This window comes from Callospermophilus lateralis, chromosome 1, assembly GCF_048772815.1.
Source record: "Callospermophilus lateralis isolate mCalLat2 chromosome 1, mCalLat2.hap1, whole genome shotgun sequence".
Classification (NCBI taxonomy): Eukaryota; Metazoa; Chordata; class Mammalia; order Rodentia; family Sciuridae; genus Callospermophilus; species Callospermophilus lateralis.
The window spans coordinates 51,638,074-51,657,787 of NC_135305.1; the positions used below are offsets into that span (position 1 = coordinate 51,638,074).

The 19,714-nt window shown below is 39.8% G+C and overlaps 1 protein-coding gene across 2 annotated transcripts in view; it reads right to left on the reverse strand.

Moving 5' to 3' along the window:
- The window catches only part of Grm8 (glutamate metabotropic receptor 8), a 724,606-nt gene that overhangs the window by 561,736 nt on the left and 143,156 nt on the right, over positions 1-19,714 (reverse strand). For both annotated transcript variants that reach the window (XM_076862113.2, XM_076862107.2), the window contains exon 2: positions 14,589-14,805. In XM_076862113.2, the coding sequence (XP_076718228.1) occupies positions 14,589-14,805 (217 nt within the window). The remainder of the gene's footprint in view (positions 1-14,588; positions 14,806-19,714) is intronic.

Sequence of the window (19,714 nt, forward strand, 5' to 3'; positions counted from 1 at the left end):
CCCAGGACTTTTGCTGGAACAAATGAAAGGAAAGCACAGCTTTTCCACTGAAGTTTCTCTAGAGAGTCAGTAGTGTCCCACCATAGGATAGACACACCTGGAACCTCAGGATGTGACTTAATTTGAAATAAGGGTGTCTGCTGATGAAATTAAAGAAGGAAATTGAAAATCAGATCATCTTAGATTAGAGGGAGCCCTAAGTCCAATGACAAGTGTCCTTATGAGAGACAGAAAAGGAGAAGACACAAGTACACAGAGAGGTGGTGTAACAATGGAGACAGAGCAGAATCCAGCCAAGGAATGCCAAGAATTGCTGGCAGCCACCAAAAGCCAGAGAGGCTCATAACAGATTCTTCTTCCGAGCCTCCAAAAGGAGCCAGCCCTGCCAACACCTTGATTTCAGACTTCCAGCTCTACAATTGTAGGAGAATGAATTTCTGTTGTTTTAAACCACCCAGCATGTGGTGATTTGTTAAGGCAGCTCTAGGAAACTAATACAGTTGCTAGGCTGGCAGCATGCAGGCCTACAGCAGCCAGCAGCCGCCTCCCACCACATGATCCAAACAGAATGGAGCCAGTGCACAAGGAAGCAGACCCAGAACTGCAACAAGTCAGGTCCCTGTCAACTTCACTTAAAAATGTGGAGCTAAGCCTCTGGAAGTCAGATTGACATTTGCACTTTCTTCAGTTTCTGAACCCTAAATTTCCTCATTGGATTGAGTTTGAGTCCTGAGTGGAATAACTGCTTTCTTTCCTCAAGGCATGCACAAATTTGGGTTGAGCCCAACCCAAACTACTTAAGGAAATGCAGGTAGGCATCACTGGGAAGCATCACTTCAGCAGGGTCCTCAGGAAGGAAGGCCTCTCCAGGTGGGTGCTGTGGATACAGCATTTGCAGCAGCTGGAAGAGGGTCAGCACAAGCACACTAGAAAACGCTCAGGTCATATGGGTGAAGCCAAGACCACAAGGGGCAAGGAGAAAGGAAAAGAAAAGCAAGACATGCAGAGCTTTGTCTTTTTGTTATCTCTGCAGCTTGAGAAGGGAAGGATGGGAACAGGACTGCAGAAACCAAAATGCTTAAATTCCAAAGTGAAATAGCAAGAGGAAGTAAAAGAGTGCATATTAGTGTCAAAGAGCTGTGGGTTTAGATCCACCCTATTACTTCCTTACTAGTTGTCTTGGGCTGTTACATCCCTTTTTTTTGGGGGGGGGGCTTGGTTTCACACCTGTAAAATATGAATAATATCTGTATATCTGTTTCATAGCATAGTAAAAACTTCAATGGTACATGTAAAGCAAGCACTAATAAATATTAGTTCTCTCTCCTTTCATTGAATTATGTAAGGAGGATGATAGATTCAGGGACCATAGGACAGAGAAAGAGACCCAAAAGAGCTTCCCTCTTCCACAGAGTGTTTATTAGGCCTTTGGTAAGACAATAGTTCACAATTAATAAAAATATGGTCCATGTTGGAATTTATGAATCAAAAGTAGAATAAATTACAATTTCATATCCTTTAAATGAAAGATGTACTAAACCTCATTGCTAGAGACAAAAATGTTAAATCACCCATTCCTCTGATCATTGACTACATGGACCCAGGCATGTTTCCAGAATAGCCACTGTTATGAGAATACAAAAATGTCCAGAAGACTACATAATGATTAATGAGACTCAAAATGAATCAGTAACATGAGAGGATAAAAAAGCAACAAGAAATATAAGGGGAAAATGTTTAAAATATTAAGAACATTCTAAATTCCAAGTTCTCCTAACACCAACAAAAAAATAGCATTAAAAATCTATAAATAGATGTTATTAAAATAAAAAAGTAGCAACAACTTGGGGGGCATTTACATTTTTAGCTCTTTTTCACTAAAGCATCAGAGTAATTTTGCCAGAAAATAGTTTATCTGATGTCCCAGCCTGATTCATTCATTCAAAAGAGCAACACAGTCATTCTGGACACACCCACCCTAATCTAAGAGCTCCAGCACATCCTCTGCTATTGGCCAAGATGGATTCAGGGAGTTTTATTTCAAGGGCATGGATCCTCATAGTATCAAGTGACCTCAGTCCTCCAGGCCCAAGACCTTGTCTCTACTTGAGCCAATGCCAAATCACACACTCATACTTCCTTCCCCCAGGGTCATGCTAATTCAGCCAACCCAGCCCTTGCCTGGAGAGCTGGGGTAAATATCTAACTTGTCTCCTGCTTTCATTTTGCCTCTGCAATCCAGTTTCTGTACATGATCTTCTTAAAGCCTCAATAACACCATGCCATTCTCCAACCCCCCTCAAAGGCTTCCTACTGCTGAGAATAAAGCCTATACTGCCAGTCATGGCTGTCCTACAGTAGCCCTTGACTACTCATCTTAAGGCCTGCTACCCTTTCTGCATTCCACCCACAATGGTTTCCCAGCTGTCTCTCAAAGAGCCATAAGCATTCATTTTTTTTCTTTCTTAATAAGACACAATTTATAATTATTATCTTGTTTACTTTTTAAAATCGATCTTCTCATGCATATATGAATATGTAACAACAAATCCCACTATTATGTACCAATGAAAAAAATAGGGGGAAAAATAAATAGATCTTCTCACTCACTGGGCTCTAAGACCCTGGAGGCCAACGACCAAATCTGTGAATTCCCAGCACCTAGTACAGTTCTTTGAACTTCACATAAGCACCAAGCACGTATGGAATGCATGATGAATAAGCAAGCTCTAGGACCTGGAGTCATCCTACATAGCAGAAGTTCTGGACCTTTAGGATATCAGCCAGGAATCACATCACATGTTTATATACCTTGAAGAGTCAAAGCCAGTTGAAATAGAAGTGAGAGGTTTAACACATTAATCTACTTTCTGATTTCTGCATCTACTCCTTTGTCAGCTGTAGAGGAGCTCTTTGGTTCTTAATCTGCCTTTTTTTCCCACCAGAACTATAGATCTACCACCTTGCTTGAATTCTCAGAATCAAGTTTAGCAATCTGGCCACTGACCTTGCTGTCATCTACCTAAGATACTCTTTCTGTATTATGGACTTAACCCTGGCCCTGAACTCTGGTTCCCTGGCTTTTTCTCCTTCCCATGTACCTTCTTGTTGCAGACCTAGCCATAGCCCCATAACCCATTTCTCTCAAGTGCCACCAGGCAGGATGTGATGCTAAGCCCAGGATCAGGATCCCATCTCTGCCATAGAATTTTTTCATGTGAGTTCCTAGCCTGTCCCATATACCTTTCTCCAAGTCTCTGCTTCCTGATGTCATGTCTCCAGGTTACACCCCCTGCCATGTACCCATTTATTCACTCATCCAACAAACATTTTGACAGAATCTCCTAGATCTTGCAACTACTTACTAAACAAAGAAAAAAGATACTCTCCACTTCTGAAGGAAGAGAGAGAAGTAATTAAAACAGTGATATATCTGTATAGAACCATAGAAGAGTTCACAGTGACCTGCTTTTTACTCACTATGTGGTCTGGACAGAAGGATTCTCTCCTTCCTATGGGACTCTGAGCTCTGCTTTCACCCAAATCTGAGAAAGCACTAAAAATTGAAGCAGGTTCCCTTTGCTTCCCCTGAGAATCAGCTGAACACAGCACGAAACTATCCTTTCAGATCCCACTGGTCATGCCCCAACTTCCCTTTAATAGATTCTATTAAACTTTGCTTATCCCTCCCTCCATACCCTATAAAAGAAAAGCTTTGTCTCTTTGATTTTCTGATGCTCCTAGATGTCTGAGATTGGGGCATTCTTTCTATTGCAATAGTCTTTTTTTCTGAATAAAGTTTCTCTTATCTAAGTAGGGATTACTTTTCATTTGACAGAACACAAATATCTTGACTTAGGGGAGGTGGGAATGAAAAAAAAATGGAGGCTTCATGGAAATAACCAAGAAAGACAAGGAAATGTTAATCAGACCAACATGGAGGACAGGCAGACATTCAGGCTGAGAGATAGATGGGGCAAGTATGAATATCATGCCATGTGGCAGTAGGTTCAGGCCACAACCAGGTCCATAATCTCTGATCTATGCCCTTCATGCCATTCTTTACTCTCCCTGCAACTGGCATTGCCCCTAAGCAACTGCACCTGGTGGGCAAACACATCTACATATGGACTCCTCAGCTGACCTTCAGCATCTCCAGAACACAAAGGATCAAGCCATGGGTATGAGAGATGCAAGCCCTTTCTCAGCCTTTTCATGAACTCAGTTGGAGGCATCCCACTCTGTGGGCTTAATCTAAATTCCCATACCATGGAGAGATATGAGACTAAAAGGACACAAGACATAGAAAGACAGTAAGATAAAATGGGAACCCCATGAGGTCAGGAATCAAGTCTGTCTCATCAGCACCATATTCCTGCTACCTCAAACAAGGCCCTGACACATAGTAGGGGCTCAAATATTTATTGAGAGCAATGTTGCACCAGCTATCAGAAATAGTTCTATTATAGCATAGGATTCCCTCTGGCAATGACATCTAGCAACATTTTGAAGGAGGCCATGGTGACTACCCTCCATGATATCAAATACAAAAGACTAGCAATGTACCCTGAACATCCCTCTTTCCCTTAACAGCCCATTATGTGCATGCCAGCTGAGATACATGATGCAAATGTGACTCCAGAGTCACATGGCTATGCATACCACTGCCTTGGAAGTGTGTCTGAGCTGTAACAAGAAGCATTATTTTTTTTTTCCTCACTGCTACAACTGCCAGAAGATATGTTTAAATCATTACTTGAAATTTCTTTCCTGACCAAACCTCTTCCCAGAGCTGTTAACAAGAAACAAATGTGCTGACTTGAGGTTCACTCTCTCTTTCCCCTCTCCACCCCTCCTGGGGCCACCACTGAATCATGAAATGGCTTTGGTCAGATAGCAGTGAAAGCAGCAAAAGATGGAGCCCAGCATCTGTCACAGATGCAGATGTGGAGAACAGGGTCCACTCTGCACAGCTTTGCCAGGCAGGGGACATAACCCTTGAAATAATTGGCACCTATTTCAAACAACTATTCATCTTACAGCCTTCTGATTTTATTATTCTTGAGCCATTTATTTTTAAGGAAACTGTAATTGTTGCTTAGTTGAGAAGTTATGAAGTAAACTGGGAAAACACACTCCTAATTCTCTGGCCAACTCCTTTAAGGCCTATAAAAATAACATAAATGGATTCTGATGTTGCTTCATTTCTGCAGAAGGGTGTTTTTATATTATGTGCTTCTATCAACACAGTAAAGTACAGATTGCACCTTAAAGCTCTCATCTAGTGCTGGAGTTTCCAAACAGAATGCCTTTAACAAAGAAATGTCTTTGGAAAAGAAAATAAAAGAATGTGATTTCTTTGGGGATAAGACAGGGGGAAGTATAATTCTTATTGTGACTTGGGCATTAAGTTGTGAGATATTAAAGTGACCATCTGGCAGGAGTCAGGGGGAAAGTCGCTGGGTCCCCAGATTACAGAGAAGATCCTTCAGGGGAAACAGGGAGGCCCAAAATTCATCTAAAGGACCAGTACAAATGTGGGCTCACTTCAGACAGAATTCCATTAATCAGAGCTCAATCCAGAAGCCATGGTTGGTGTTATGGATTGAATTGTGACCCCCAAAATGGATATGTTGAAATCTTAACCCCTAGTAAGTTCTTCAGAATGTGACCTTATTTGGAAACAGGGTCTTTGCAGATTTAACTAACTAAATGAAAATGAAGTTATACAAAAATCATACTGGAGTAAGATGGGCCCCTAATTCAACATGACTGGTGTCCTAATGTGTCGAGAGAAATCTAGACACAGACACACACAGACATGCACACAGAGAAAATCATGTGAAGATGAAGGCAGAGATCACAGTGATGCTTCCATACACCAAGGAATGGCAAAGATACCAGCAAAATACCGCTAGGAGAGATGAATGAAACAGATTCTTCCTTACAGTCCTCAGAAAAGAACCAACCCTGCTGACACCTTGATCTTAGACTTCAAACCTCCAGAACCGTATCCTGATATATTTATGTTGTTTAAGCTACCCAATTTGTGGTACTTTGTTACGGCAGCCCTAGGAAACTAATGCAGTTGGCAGTGGGAGTTAGGTAGCAGGAAAAAAATAACTTGAAACAGGAACTGCACTTTTGATGTGACAGATTCGAGCCCTTTCTAAGCATTTGTATAGGAATCTCTGAGAGAGAGAAACTCAAACTACTCCCTGAGGCCGAATTCTTTTATTCTAGGAAATTCATATCTATTCATTCATAGTCTACTATCAAAATAATATTAAATGGACCTCAGAAGTGTAAAGACAACAAGCTTGAGAGGGTTAGGACCCTAGCACAAAAAAAGTAAGGGCCAGTACACAGCCAGCATTCTGCTCAAAGGCTCCATGCAAAGTCAGACCTTAGTGACCCTGAGAATGCAGGCAGCTGATGGATGCTTACACCAATCAGGTGCAAGTTGACAGGGAACAGGTGGGTGTCATGGTCCAATCCTAGGAGGTCAAAGTCCAGGCACAAATCCATTCCCAAGGATCTGGAGTATAAGTCATGTGTAGAACAGCACTGTAAGTTTGCAGTAATAGAGAGAGACTCCAGGACTCATTCCCTGATGACAGAGTCTATCAGGACAAAAATCCTTCCACACCCTGCCAACTTGTGGGCTGAGACTGGGTGCGAGTGGTTAGCTCTGGCTGAGACTCAGGAGCTGAGTTAAACCAAAACTGCGGGCCAGGGCACAGTACGTGGTGGGTAGCAGTGATCTTGAAAAACAGTCTGATGTCAGGGCACATCTTGTGCTGATTGTAAGTAAAAACCTCTGAGTAATCATCAGTAAATTAATAAATAATCATGAAACACAATATATATTTTATACATGTTAAAACATTTCACAAATATAGATGCCACCAAGTTGATATCATATTTTACATTCAATTTTTGTGCTTTTTTTCTCAGAAAAAAAAAGATATGATTTTGCTGAAGTTATTGAAATTAGTTTAGTTCCCAACACATCGTGTACTCCCTTTGACCTTGGGATCCAACCACCACCTTCACTGCCTCACACCAGGCCTTTTTGTTACCTGAACTGAAGGATGCCCTCCCTTGGGCCTGATGTTTGTGAGTAATGTCTTCAAATAATGGCTCACTAAGGCAATGGCCACATTAATCTGTAATTGTTTGCACCCGGGCCTCCTCTGACTCACAGTGACCTGCCAGAAAGCAGAGGCTGCGACTGATCTCTGTATCCTCAGCTTAAATACTGTGGCTTGACACGTGGTGGGTGAACTATAAATGCTGGAAAAATCAATTAATATTTGGAAGATTCAGAAGGGAAGAGGAGCAGGTGGATTCAGTGAGCCCATGATGACGGTACTTAATGCATGTGTTCAATGACACACCAGCGCTATCCAAGGGAACATATTAGTCCTGCTAGGAAATAAAATAATAATAATAATAATAATAATAATAGGATTGTTTACTCCTAGGTGTACTTCCTTCTGTTCCTTGGGCAAACTGTAAGAACCACCCACTATTAGATATGATCTTACTCAATTCTTACACGATTGTTATCACCATTTGATGGATGAGGAAACTGGGAAAGTTATCATCCCACTGACAGATCTGAAACTCAAGCCTAGCCAGTAAGAAGCCTCGATGATGTTTGGCTAAAGAATTACAGTTGACCTAAATCCTATTTTATAACTTTGGGATTTTCCATGAAACAAAAAAAAAATCAAGTTCTATTTGATAGAAGCACCAGAAAATTCCCTTAGAGGTGACACATTAGCCAAGAAAATGTATAAGCCATTGTTGGAAACATCTCTGCTTTTCAGTTCCCAGGGTCTGAGCAAGCCTAACCTCTGGGATCATGTGACCAACACAGCATAAATGTAGGGATAGTAGCCATTCAGTAGGCATTCGTGAAGCACCTGCCTCAAACCAAGCACTCTGCTGGGCATCCCTGGGTCCTTTATTGAGAAAAATACTTTCAGGTGGAAGAGATACCCAGAGAAATCAGCATTATGATCAAAGTGGTGAGTTGTACTACAGGTTAAGCACAGAACTCACGGAACACAATGCTAAGGATGAGGTGAGAGACCCCAACTTGTACATTAACATCTCAGCCCTGTTACAATGGCAACTGAATGGTCAGACCCAAGCAAAGACAATGGTCAGGTGACATGATAAGTAATAGTCAAAAAAAAAGACTGGGTAGAATACTTGCTGGGCCCCCACCACCTACTCCAGCCTCAGATGCTATAGAGAACTCGTAAAAACAAAAGAGAGTGGATTGAGGAGTGCCTCAAAATCCTCCTCTCTGATCTTTCAGGTAAAACTGTCATAGATGGCTAAGTTTGAAGGTAATTAACAAAGCAAGCAGAGCTCTTTCTTCTAGTCCAGTATCCTAAGTGCCTACACCTACCTACCATTCCTATAATAATATACAGCTTTGTCACAACTTGGGGGAAAATCTGTATTACCCCCATTCTTTTCACAAGTAAAACCTGATATTAAACAGCACATTGGAGTTTATAAAAAACAAAAAAAAATTCACAAATATTACATCACTTAAGGATCACTGAGTAGAAGCCCCCCATCTTACAGCCAAGGAAATTAATCCTCAGAGAAGGTCATTAACCAAGTCTCACAATTGAGGGGATTTAAGGAAGTTGTGACTCAAAGATGGGTTCCACTGTATCAAACTGCCATTGTTTACGAAAAACTTGACTACAGCATTTGAATCGTAGGTTTTAAAGCACTTATTTGAATGCTGCTTGCTAGTTCACATTAATACCTGCTGTTGCTGGTCGGAAGTTACTAAGCCCTAAATATCAGGAAGGGCCAGAGCGAAGAAAAGCTTTGAAATGACACTCTATTTGATCAGGTTCTGCGGTAATTGTTAAAAATCACATACACTTTCTTTGGAACCCTCTAAAGCTTCTGCAGTATTGCTGCACCTGCAGTTCCAATTTGCAATTTCCTCAGCCCTCCTTTGAAGTTATTCTTGCCAATTACCTGGTGTTAATATTAATTAAATATGATTTGCAACTTGAAATGTGGTGTTATCAATGGAACTCAGCTGTAGGAATATAAAGTAAAATTTTCAATTGAATTAAAATGTTTCCTTTCATTCACAGTATTTTACAACATTAATACTTTTGTCAAATTGATTTTTGCCTGCTGGAAGTCATTTTTCCAAAGCAATGAACATCTGAGGGGAAAAGTTGCTCTTTATGCATTCTTTTCTGTCATTGAAAATATTTTGTTTTAATCTTAAAGTGAATCCATTTCAGTTAATAGAAATTTAGTTCTTGTTTATAACCCAAGGGGGGGAAATGCTTTCTTTTAAAACCATACAAAGTTAAGAGACCATGATCAGAGGGCACTTCTCAATGGAATGATACGTCCCTTACTTTATTGCTTGACCCTCACCAAATATAAATCACTATTAATTTTTGGCAAGCGTGAGTTATTTTATATACAAAAATGAATTAATCAAATTGTTTATTACATGAACATCTGAAACAGACTCTGCCAAGCCAATGACCTCTGTGGTCCCTTCCAACACTGAGATTTTTGAGATTCTGAGCACGTGTCAGACAATGTGCAGAAACTTCCAGCATTTGCAAATTAGGAAAAAATGTCACGTATAGATTTGACAGATTCAGGTCTATTCTGCCCCCCATAATGTATGCGATGACGACTTGAAGGCCTGTCGGCTTCCATAAGCGGATCACAAACACGATGACTGATTAAAGGAGGTATGTCGCCACACTGTGCAAATCCACACCGAAAAGACATCAGGCTTTCACAAATCCCTTTTATCTTCAAAGATAAAGCTTTAGCTTCCTGGCCCCTTAGAATGATAGTAGCAGCATTAACATTTATTATCCTGTCTTCTTTTAAAAGTAGTATAATAAGGTAAAACAAAGAAGTGAAAGAGCCTGTCTAAAGACCCAAGGAAGTCATTTATTGAGTCACAAGCTACAAGCCCCAGAGCTGATGATGGAAAAGCATAAGAGAATATTATCCACCCTTTTATTACAATATCAATGAAACATCACACGCAATAATTAAAACAAGACAAAGAGAGGACAGTGGTCCTAGAACTGAGGGTATGTAACATGGGTAACGTGTAAGACAGCCTGCAGCAACTAAACTATTCCCTTCCCTCAAGCCAAAAGAGGGAAAGAAAAATAAATTAAGACAGAGAGGATTCTCTGGATGTTCAGACCTTTCCAGATGTCATGGAAAATTACACACAAACCAAGGCCAGTTGAAGAGCAAGTACCCATTCATATCAGCAGCACCCACAGCAATCCCACTGGAAGCTCTTCACTACCTTGAGGCCTGGGAAGCCAGACCCTGGGAATCCCGCCACCTACTCCAGTAGAATTCCATAACACTCCAAAAGAACTTCCACACTGGTTTCTCCATTAACCAAATTCTGTCTTCTCAGCATCCCTCTTGTTCTTATTGCCACCCTTCTGTCTTCCGGGACTGCCTCTTCTGTCCCTGGAAGCTCTCTCCCTGATTGCTTCACAATTATCGTGTTATGAGTTGAACTGTCTCCCCGAAAAGACATGTTGAAATCCTAACCTCAGTGCCTCAGACTGTATTTGGAAATAGGATGGCAAATGTTAAAATGAGATGATAGAGGAGGAAGGAGGATCCTTCATTCATCCTGCACCCTTGTAAGAAGAGAAGACATGGAGACAGACACAAGAAAGTAGATGATGGCCATGTGATGACACGAGAAGCCTCAGGGCAAGGAAGGGTTCTCCTCTACAGTTTCAGAGGTAGCATGGTCTGCTGGTACCTTGATTTCTTATTTCTAGCCTCCAGAACTGAAAGCTAAAAATCTACTGTTGTTTGAAGCCACCCAAAGTGGGCTACTTTGCTCTGGTAGCCTTGGGAATGAAAAACATACCTCTCAAGAACACTACTTGGTTCTCTGTAATGATACAACATACTTTCAGCTATGCCCTCTGGCAAAAGTTCCTGTTTTCTTATGAAAGATTGCACAAAGTCCTTGAATTTTTCCTAAGGAACTCTTTCTACCACCTCCTGCAGTGGAAACCTTCCTAGGCAAAGAGAGCCCTGGATGAACACAAAACCACCAAGAGAGGAGAACACTCTGCCCTATTTTTAGCTTCCCATTGCTGCATGTAGACCATTACCCAACCCCTTATGCCAGAGCTATGGCCCAGAATCCACCCTCAACCCTCTTTGCTTCTCCCTCTACATATTCTACCTCAGCAACCACGGCTCCCTCCCTTTCAATTTTGGGGAAACAAGCTTCAGAACTACATCTCAGCTCCTGCTTACTTTCAGATCAGCGTTCCTTGCTGCCCTTCTCCACAAATATGTACATTGGTACCCAAGCTTAGTATGTTCATAACCAAACTCATGCTTCCCAGTCCTAACCAACTTCTACTTTATTCTTTCCTGTGGATGGCACTAGTTTTCACCTACTCACTCAGATATGGAATTCTAAAGTCACCTTTAGTTTCATTTTTTGTTCTCAGCTCTACGTAATTTCCATAGACTCCACCTCAGATGTGTCTGTTGCCTGTCTCCTTCTGTTTATCAGGCCAACACTGATATCGCATTGGCTCCTTAACTGGTCTCTCCATCTTCCACTTAAGTACACATCCTGATAGACTCCCTCAGACTTTAGCAGTTTCCTCATTGTCTAGAAAATTAATGAAATAAATGAAATAAACAGCCTATGATCCAAAACACCCTGTGATTGAATAACTACGCATCAATGTCAAGGGTAACAATTTTATATCCTACACCTCACTATGCAAACTCTGCTCCAGTCAAATTGTGTGATTTGTTGATCCCAAATATTTTTTTGGCTTCTCCAGTAAAATCTTTTAGCCAAAAATGCCTTGAGCTGAGACTAAAACAGCTCGGATATCAAGGAGCTATTTGTCTTTATTTTATCAAGTATCTCCTATCAGTCTCTCCTTCAGAAGGATATCACCTAGGGAGAGGCCACCACTGACAAGCTCACAGCCACCATTTACTCATAAACTTCCTTCCCCCAGATTCACAAGAAAAACTTCCCTCGGTCTCAAATTTTGTTAAAATAAAAAACATTCTAATTAAACTGTACAAGCAATTTACTACTAAGATGATTTTCATTTCACTATCATCCTATTATGACATGTCTGAATTAATCAGATATAAGACATAGTATGCCTCAATTTAGACTGAAGTTTCAAAGCAGTTGATGTTGCTAAAGAAAATTTCAGAATCAAGTAGGGGAACTTTTATTTATAAGAATTGGGAAAATACATAATTTTATTAATAGGCAGACACTCCAAAAATTAATTTATACATTTCCTTCTTAGTCAAGATAGTAAGATTTTTTAAAAACACACTACTAACATCATGACAGAGATGTCATCGATGTTGTAGTTAAGAGCAGCAAATGTTACAGAACTAATGAATTTTCATTAGAATCATCAGATAATTACAGAATGGGTTAAGTTGCTACCATTTGCCATTCCCATTAATATCATTGTCATGTAAAAGGTTTAATTTTCAGCTATTTATGTTCTAGATAAAATCTTTGTCATTAAAATGAGGGATGATTTTGATATTTAATATATTCTGTGGCATACTCTAGTGTGGTACTAATTTGGCCTTTTCAGTATTCTGCATATTAATTGACAACCCATCCCTCCTCCATTCCCCAGATAAGTGAGAACTGAAATAGAATGGACAGCGAATCAAGTCAAAGAAAACTGAAAGGATCAACATAGAAAAAAATGTGTTGCTCTAATCAGAAGCATACACAAAGCACTAAAATTATTTTCTCCCATACTAATGACTAAGATAGAAACAGCAATAATGAATGGTACCATCTGAAACCGTTTATGTGACAATATTACCAGAGTATAGCAATGCTCCTGAAAAAGTAAAAACTAAATATTTCTTATTTTAGTCAAAAGAATAAAATTGTACTGCCACTTAACTTTTGGAACAATGAATTTTATCAGATTCCACAACAATTGGCAAATTATGTCCTGTATTGAATTTTTCATAGTAATCTGTTTCAAGCACACAAAATGTTTCCTGGCATTGAGGAATGCCCAGGATCACTGCAGAAAACTTATTTCAATATATACTCTATTAGTTTCCATCTCGTGTTGAATTATCACTCTGGTAAGAATTGACATCAGCTGCCTAAATAATGCATTAACCCTGCTTCCAGCAGCTATTGTTTTCATCTGAGTAGGCATTTCCTCTAAGGATAAACTTGGGCTTTTTACCCAAGAAGATTATATAAAGTTCAATCAAATGTTTTGAATCATTTTTATGGCAATAGTGATATAAGTTAAAATTCCAAAGAGCAAAGATTATGGCATCATGGACACTTATAGCAGGTGTGAACGGTTGTCCAATTAAATAAATTAACCTAATCTGTCCAACAAGACCAGACCTTTCTACAGTTTCTGCAACAGCACAGCCATTGAACAAATGTGAAATATACCAAATCCTGTGCATAATAAATTTCCAATTTATACTTCTTCTCAGTTGACAATGTAAGGCATCTTATACAGAAGAACAGACCTGAACATCTACAAATTTTTCAAATGAAAATCTTAGTTTTAATAAATTTAGACTATCTGTCCTTGGTAATTATTGTTAACTCTGAATCAAGCCCATGATCTTTTCCTTTCTCCAAGAAAGAATTTCTTCCTTTAAGTTCATAATTACTGAAAAACAGCCAAGGGAAACTGTAATCTTTCCACAAGATGTTGCTATTACCTATATAAAAAAATGCATTCATTCATAATAATAGTATTTAAGTAACAATAATATGTCTTCTTTTTATCCACAAAGATACATTATAGACTAATCAGCATTCAGATTTATGAGCCAAGTTGTTGTTTTGTTCTGTTTTGTAATGGATTTACAACCTCATGGGTAAACACACACATTGGTGAAAGGTCTCCAGAGATTGAATAAACACTTTGAAGAAAGTCCAGGACAGAGCTTCTCAGCACTATGTTTCAACCAAGTTTTCACATTTTGCCTTTCACCCCAATGTAAGCTTCCAAGTTTTAGGTAAGAATTTTTAAAAAGTCAAATATGACAATAAGAGTATCTCTTAAATACAGCGTTGGGGTTACTTTGGTATTGCTTTATGATGACTACTAGTTTTAATCCCTCTGGTGCTGGATGTTAAATTCCACTGTTGTTTTTTTTTTTAATTTAATGACTTGCTAATGTAAACTTCCATCTAGAACAATCAAATAGTATGTCATTTATTCAAATTTGCAGTGTCTCTACTGTGCCAGCAAACTCCCTCATCAAAACAGACACTTTAAAAAAAAAAAAAAAGTTCACCTGAGTCAGGAGCTCTATTTCCTAAATTAGCACCAAAGTGTCACCTTGAATGACCTGTGAACAAATAAAATCATTTATAATACATCCAGCTTTCCTCTACAGTGGACAGCTGAGACCACACATCTGGAGGAGCTCTAATTATTTCATATACTTGGAGTTGTTCAGACTTCAGCAACCTGTCACCTCCAAATACAATCATATGATAAATATATGCTCACCAATCTCCCTTGAGATCTGGGTGAAGGCCTCCACACCACTCTCTCCATAGTTCCCCTCAGAAGCCAGGGTCGACACATAATTCCATCCCAGAGCCGTCACAATGTCCACCATGGCTTGAGCTTGGTAGGAGTCAGGCGGGACCACCCGAGAGAAGAAGTCATACCTGGTGTTATCACTTAGCTCTGGGGCTGTGGATGCATAGCTAATTTGAGGTATCTGTAAAACAAATGACAGTTAATTTTAACCCATGAGGAATCTTGTAGAGTGATGGACTGTCCCAGGAGACCAAATGGTCAAAGCTATAACAAAAACCTAGACATATTAGCTCAAAGCCAAAATAAGGTTTCAGAATATCAATTTAATTATAAAATATTTTCTAATGATCCATGTTTGCTTTCTTTCAATGCACATACTTATAAACAGTGAGAAAGAATTTAGTCTTGCTTCAGTTTCCATTGTTTCATAAGCCAAAGGAAAACATTTGTGCTTTTTTATTCTGTACATGATTGTTCTAGCATAAAAATGAGAAAGAAATGAAGGCATAGTACATATATACATCAGAAAAGGTCACCTCTGAAATTATCTTTGGCTTTAGGACACAAAGGCTATAAAAATGACAAACAGGAAATTAAATATAAGATATTTTTGACACTTGATGATTTTTCAGTCTTAATATTGAATTTCAGTAAATAATTTTAAGTATATAGTTTTGAAAGCCTATTCATCACTTAATGGTGTAATCATGAATACCTTATAAAGGTTTGGGAATAACCAACCATGTATCCTCTAATAAAAACATCTTTCTAGTTCCCCCTAAAAGTCACAAGGAAAAGAAATCCAGACCATAACTTCTTTTAAGAGATTATTTTCTGACATGAACAGGGCAAATTTTTAAAAGATTTTTCAAAACTAGGAATTCTAGGGGCTGGGGATGTGGCTCAAGCGGTAGCGCGCCCGTCTGGCATGCGTGCAGCCCGGGTTCGATCCTCAGCACCACATACAAACAAAGATGTTGTGTCCGCCGATAAATAAAAAAAATAAATAAATATTAAAAAATTCTCTCTCTCTCTCTCTCTCTCTCTCTCTCCCTCCCTCTCTCACTCTCTCTTTAAAAAAAAAAAAAGCTAGGAATTCTATGTCATTTCTCAATAATTTTGGAGGGTGAGCTGTACAGCTAGGTGTCTTATCACTCTTTGGCTGGTATTCTGGGATGTGGGTGACAATTCAGAAGTCAAGCATGTCCTAACTTAGGTGGCTTGTTTGAAGATGAAGGCATGATTTAATACATAAAACAACTTTATTCTCCATCAGATATTGTAGCTAATGTCAGTGCTCAAAGATAATGTCAAAGAGGTTGTGGGTCTGTCTTCCCATGCCAATGTATACATCCTGGGATCCACTGGTTACCCACCACCCTCTACCTTGATGACTTCCAATCCGCATGGAGGTTTTGACTCCTCTCTTGATATCTTCGAAAAGCACTGAACACAGGAACAGCCTTTCTAAGTCTAGATTAAGCAGTTCTATTCCTTACTGGTGGCCAGTGAAGTAACTCTGAACTTCCCAAGATAAAAATCATTTTTTTAAGTTGTCTGTTTTGATGAAGGAGTTTGTTTGCTGCACCTCACCCTGGTACAGAAGCAGAACCAGGTGCCTGGAGCTCACCAGGGTGCTGCAGGATTCTGTTTTAATGGGTATCAACCTATTTTCTCATACTAACTCTAACAATGGCCACTCAGCCTATTTAACCCTAAGTTCTTCCTGGTTTTGTCCTCTTGGTGAGGGCATATAACTCACCAAGACTGTGGGATCATATAAAACATCTGACCTCCCTCTTCCTGCCATTTGCTTTCTCTGGCCTTGATGGACAGGTGGTTGACTTCACTAGGCTTTGTGCCTTTGAAATACATGACTACTCAGAAAAGCATGCCTCTAACTCTCCAACCACACACCAAACTTTTGTGGCTTTTCTTGATTCCTTCTAGAGAAACTGAAGAAGAAATCATGAATGACTTGATGTGATCTGTCCCTTACTGAAAACATTTTTCCAAAGATCAAAACCATGTGTGTTTCTATGTTCTAATGAGAGAGATTTCAGCAGTCTGATCTTCACATTGGGAAGCACAGTGAGTCTGCGTGTGTGCGTGCACGTACATGCGCATGCATGCATATTCACACACACACACACACACACACACACACACACACGTTGGGGAACAGTATTCTATAGCATCTTCCATTGAACTGTACCATTTCCTTGTCCTATTTGGAGACATAATCCTCCCACTTCTCCATCTACTCAAGAGTCCAGCAGTAAAATGCCTTATACAATCCCCACCCTGTCTATAATAATGAGCCACCCCTTTCTAAAAATGAGCACAAAGTGTGAAAATTGAGTGTTTGAAACCAAAACTAATTATCTCAAATTACTACCTTCAGTCAGTCACTTCCAGGGCTGTTTAATTAGCAGTCAGCATCATGTTTAGGATTAATTAAACAGGTGTAAAAGAGTATATAAAATAAAAGTGTAGATAGAAGATGGCTGCTTTATTAATTCAGTAATGGACTTTCTCCCCAAAGTCTTGAAAAGTTTTTTCTTTACAGATCAATGTGTGAAAAAGTAATGTGCAAGTATGTGTTTGTATTTTCACTTAGTTTTTGCTGTTACAGTTTATTATAATATACATCATGGTATAGGGTTAGTATTTAAGACAACTTTTCCAGTTATCATGTGGTCACATCTCATTTTTACTTTATTGCAGTAGACCACTAAGCATTGGCTCATTAAGCATTTTAATTTCGGTGCCAGCATCCCCAATATTTCCACTATCCTCAAGTTAAACCCCTACTGGCAACTGAAGTGAGAATTTATTAAAGTCATGGAATGCTTCTTTTTCTTTTCTCTACATCCAATCCATCCTAACTACCCTCCAACCCTGGAGGATTCATCTACCAGAAGCAGCAATAATAAAAAGGTGGTGGGTGTGGGAGAGAGGTGGAAAGGGAAATGAGAGAAAAAAAAGGGAAAAAAGAAACAAGAAAAGAAGGTATTAGGGAAAGCAGCCTTCAACTTTTCTCCTATCCTTTTAAAGTAAAATCCTTTATAAGCCTCTGTGAATCCCCACTTGCCAATTTTAAGAATAAAATGCAAACTCTCCAGTCTGCTTGGAATGATCGGCACACTGTGCCATCCTCTCTCCCTGCCTGGTGTCTTCTCTCCATACTCTGACCGCACCAGTACCCTTGCCTACAGTGTTCCCGATACAGGGAGACTCCACTCTCTACCTGGTGATCTTGTGCATACCTCCCTGGGAAGCTTCCCCCAGCTCTATCAGGTAGAATTGTCTTTTGCTGTTCCTCACTTCTATAGCCCTGCCCTCTGATATTAGAATCTTTACTGTCTGCTTATGACCCTCTGTTAACTTATTTAGTATCCCCAGTACCAGACAGCAAGTTCTCAATGGATGTTTGGAGGCAATTCACTAATTAAACCATGGCAGGAAATATGATCCTGTTGCCTTCCCTGCATTCCATTAAAATATGGGTCATGGTCTTCTCCACTGGCCCCTCCACCCTGCTGTATGTCTTCGGGGGTTGCTCCTTACTACTGTACCACCAAGCTTTCTTGCTTCTGGCTTACAGTTGAGTTTAGACAATGGGAAACACCAACAGAACATGGCAGAGAAAGAGAAGACAGAAGTTAGAACTGATTTCTCCAGCTTCCTTCCCCACTGGTGCGGTGTTTCTCTGTCTGAGCCTTCACCATGGTTAAAGCTCTTGCCAGGCTCTAGTGACCACTCTCTACCCTTGCACTGTTGCTGAGTCCTGAGTACTTCAGCTTCCTCTGGTGATTCCTTTAACTGCACCCACACCTTATAAAATCCTTTTGTTAGCCTCTTTTCCATGATGCCTGAGGGTGCCAGCAGCCTGACCAATGTACCCCCTATAACAGACCTCTGTGTCCTGCCCCAGCCAGCCCTACCCTAACCTCTTAGTCCTCCATCCACTTTCCCTTCCAGCATTGTCTGCCACTGTCCTTGCATGACTTTTCTTTTTTCTTCTCTTTCAGCTCCAAAAGACATCAAATTGCCTATTTGAAAACAACTGTCATTTTGCTTTTCTTTGTTTCTCATTTTCTTTGTTCTGAGGTTTCATAAGAATACGATGTGTGCTTAAAATGAGGCCACATTTCCAATATCCAAATAAAGCATATTTGAGGCAATTAATTACAGAACTCAGGACACTCATCATGCCCTCCCTAAACTAATGCTTTTGCTTCCATTTTTCTGATAGTTATTTTTCCCGTTACATTCTCACTTTTGTCCACAGAAGAAGAGGTTTCTGCCCCTTGGGTTATTCCAGAACAAAATTTCCTAGCTAGCTTTCCACCCCTACTTACTCTTCCTAACAGGGGAGGAGAAAGTACACCCTAAACCAGAAGCCAGAGTTCTACATATATTGAGTGAGAGTGTATACAAGCTTTCCCTTTATTCTCTGACCTGCCTACACACATCCCAGACTTCTTTTCCTTACATAGCCAGGACCCCTCTTCTTGAAGTAGTAGCCCACTGTCCTTTGCTCCATGTTCCTGTGGCAACAAAGAACATGAGAGAGGACTGAATCCCAGGCTGCTGGTTGAATAAGAGGACTTCAAGTATTCTAGGCAGGCAGAAGAGGGTCCCAAGGTTGAGTTGTGATATAGCAGGAGGAGGTACTATTTTGTCCTCAGATCCAAGCTGAATTCCCTCCAATCCAGTTCTTCACAGACAGTTGTGTATCTAGGGAGCTATTTGGTGCTTGCCTAGCTGTTATGAAGCTAATTACTGGATCTACACTTAACTAGCTATTCTGTGAATCTTAGACTTACAAACTCTAAGAAGGGATTCAAAAATTGGACTTAGAGCTCAAGTTAAAGTTCTATTTCAAAAGAAATTTACATATGCATATATGTATATACATATGCATACACATATAATTATATATACACATATTATTTTTTAATAGAAGTTAGCGGAGACTCTTATCCTCTGGTGACTGTTCTCCACTTCTAGATAGAAGCTCTCACTTTTACCTAGACGTTTGGCCACTCACCACTAGACTACATTTCTCAGCACTTCCTTGCTTT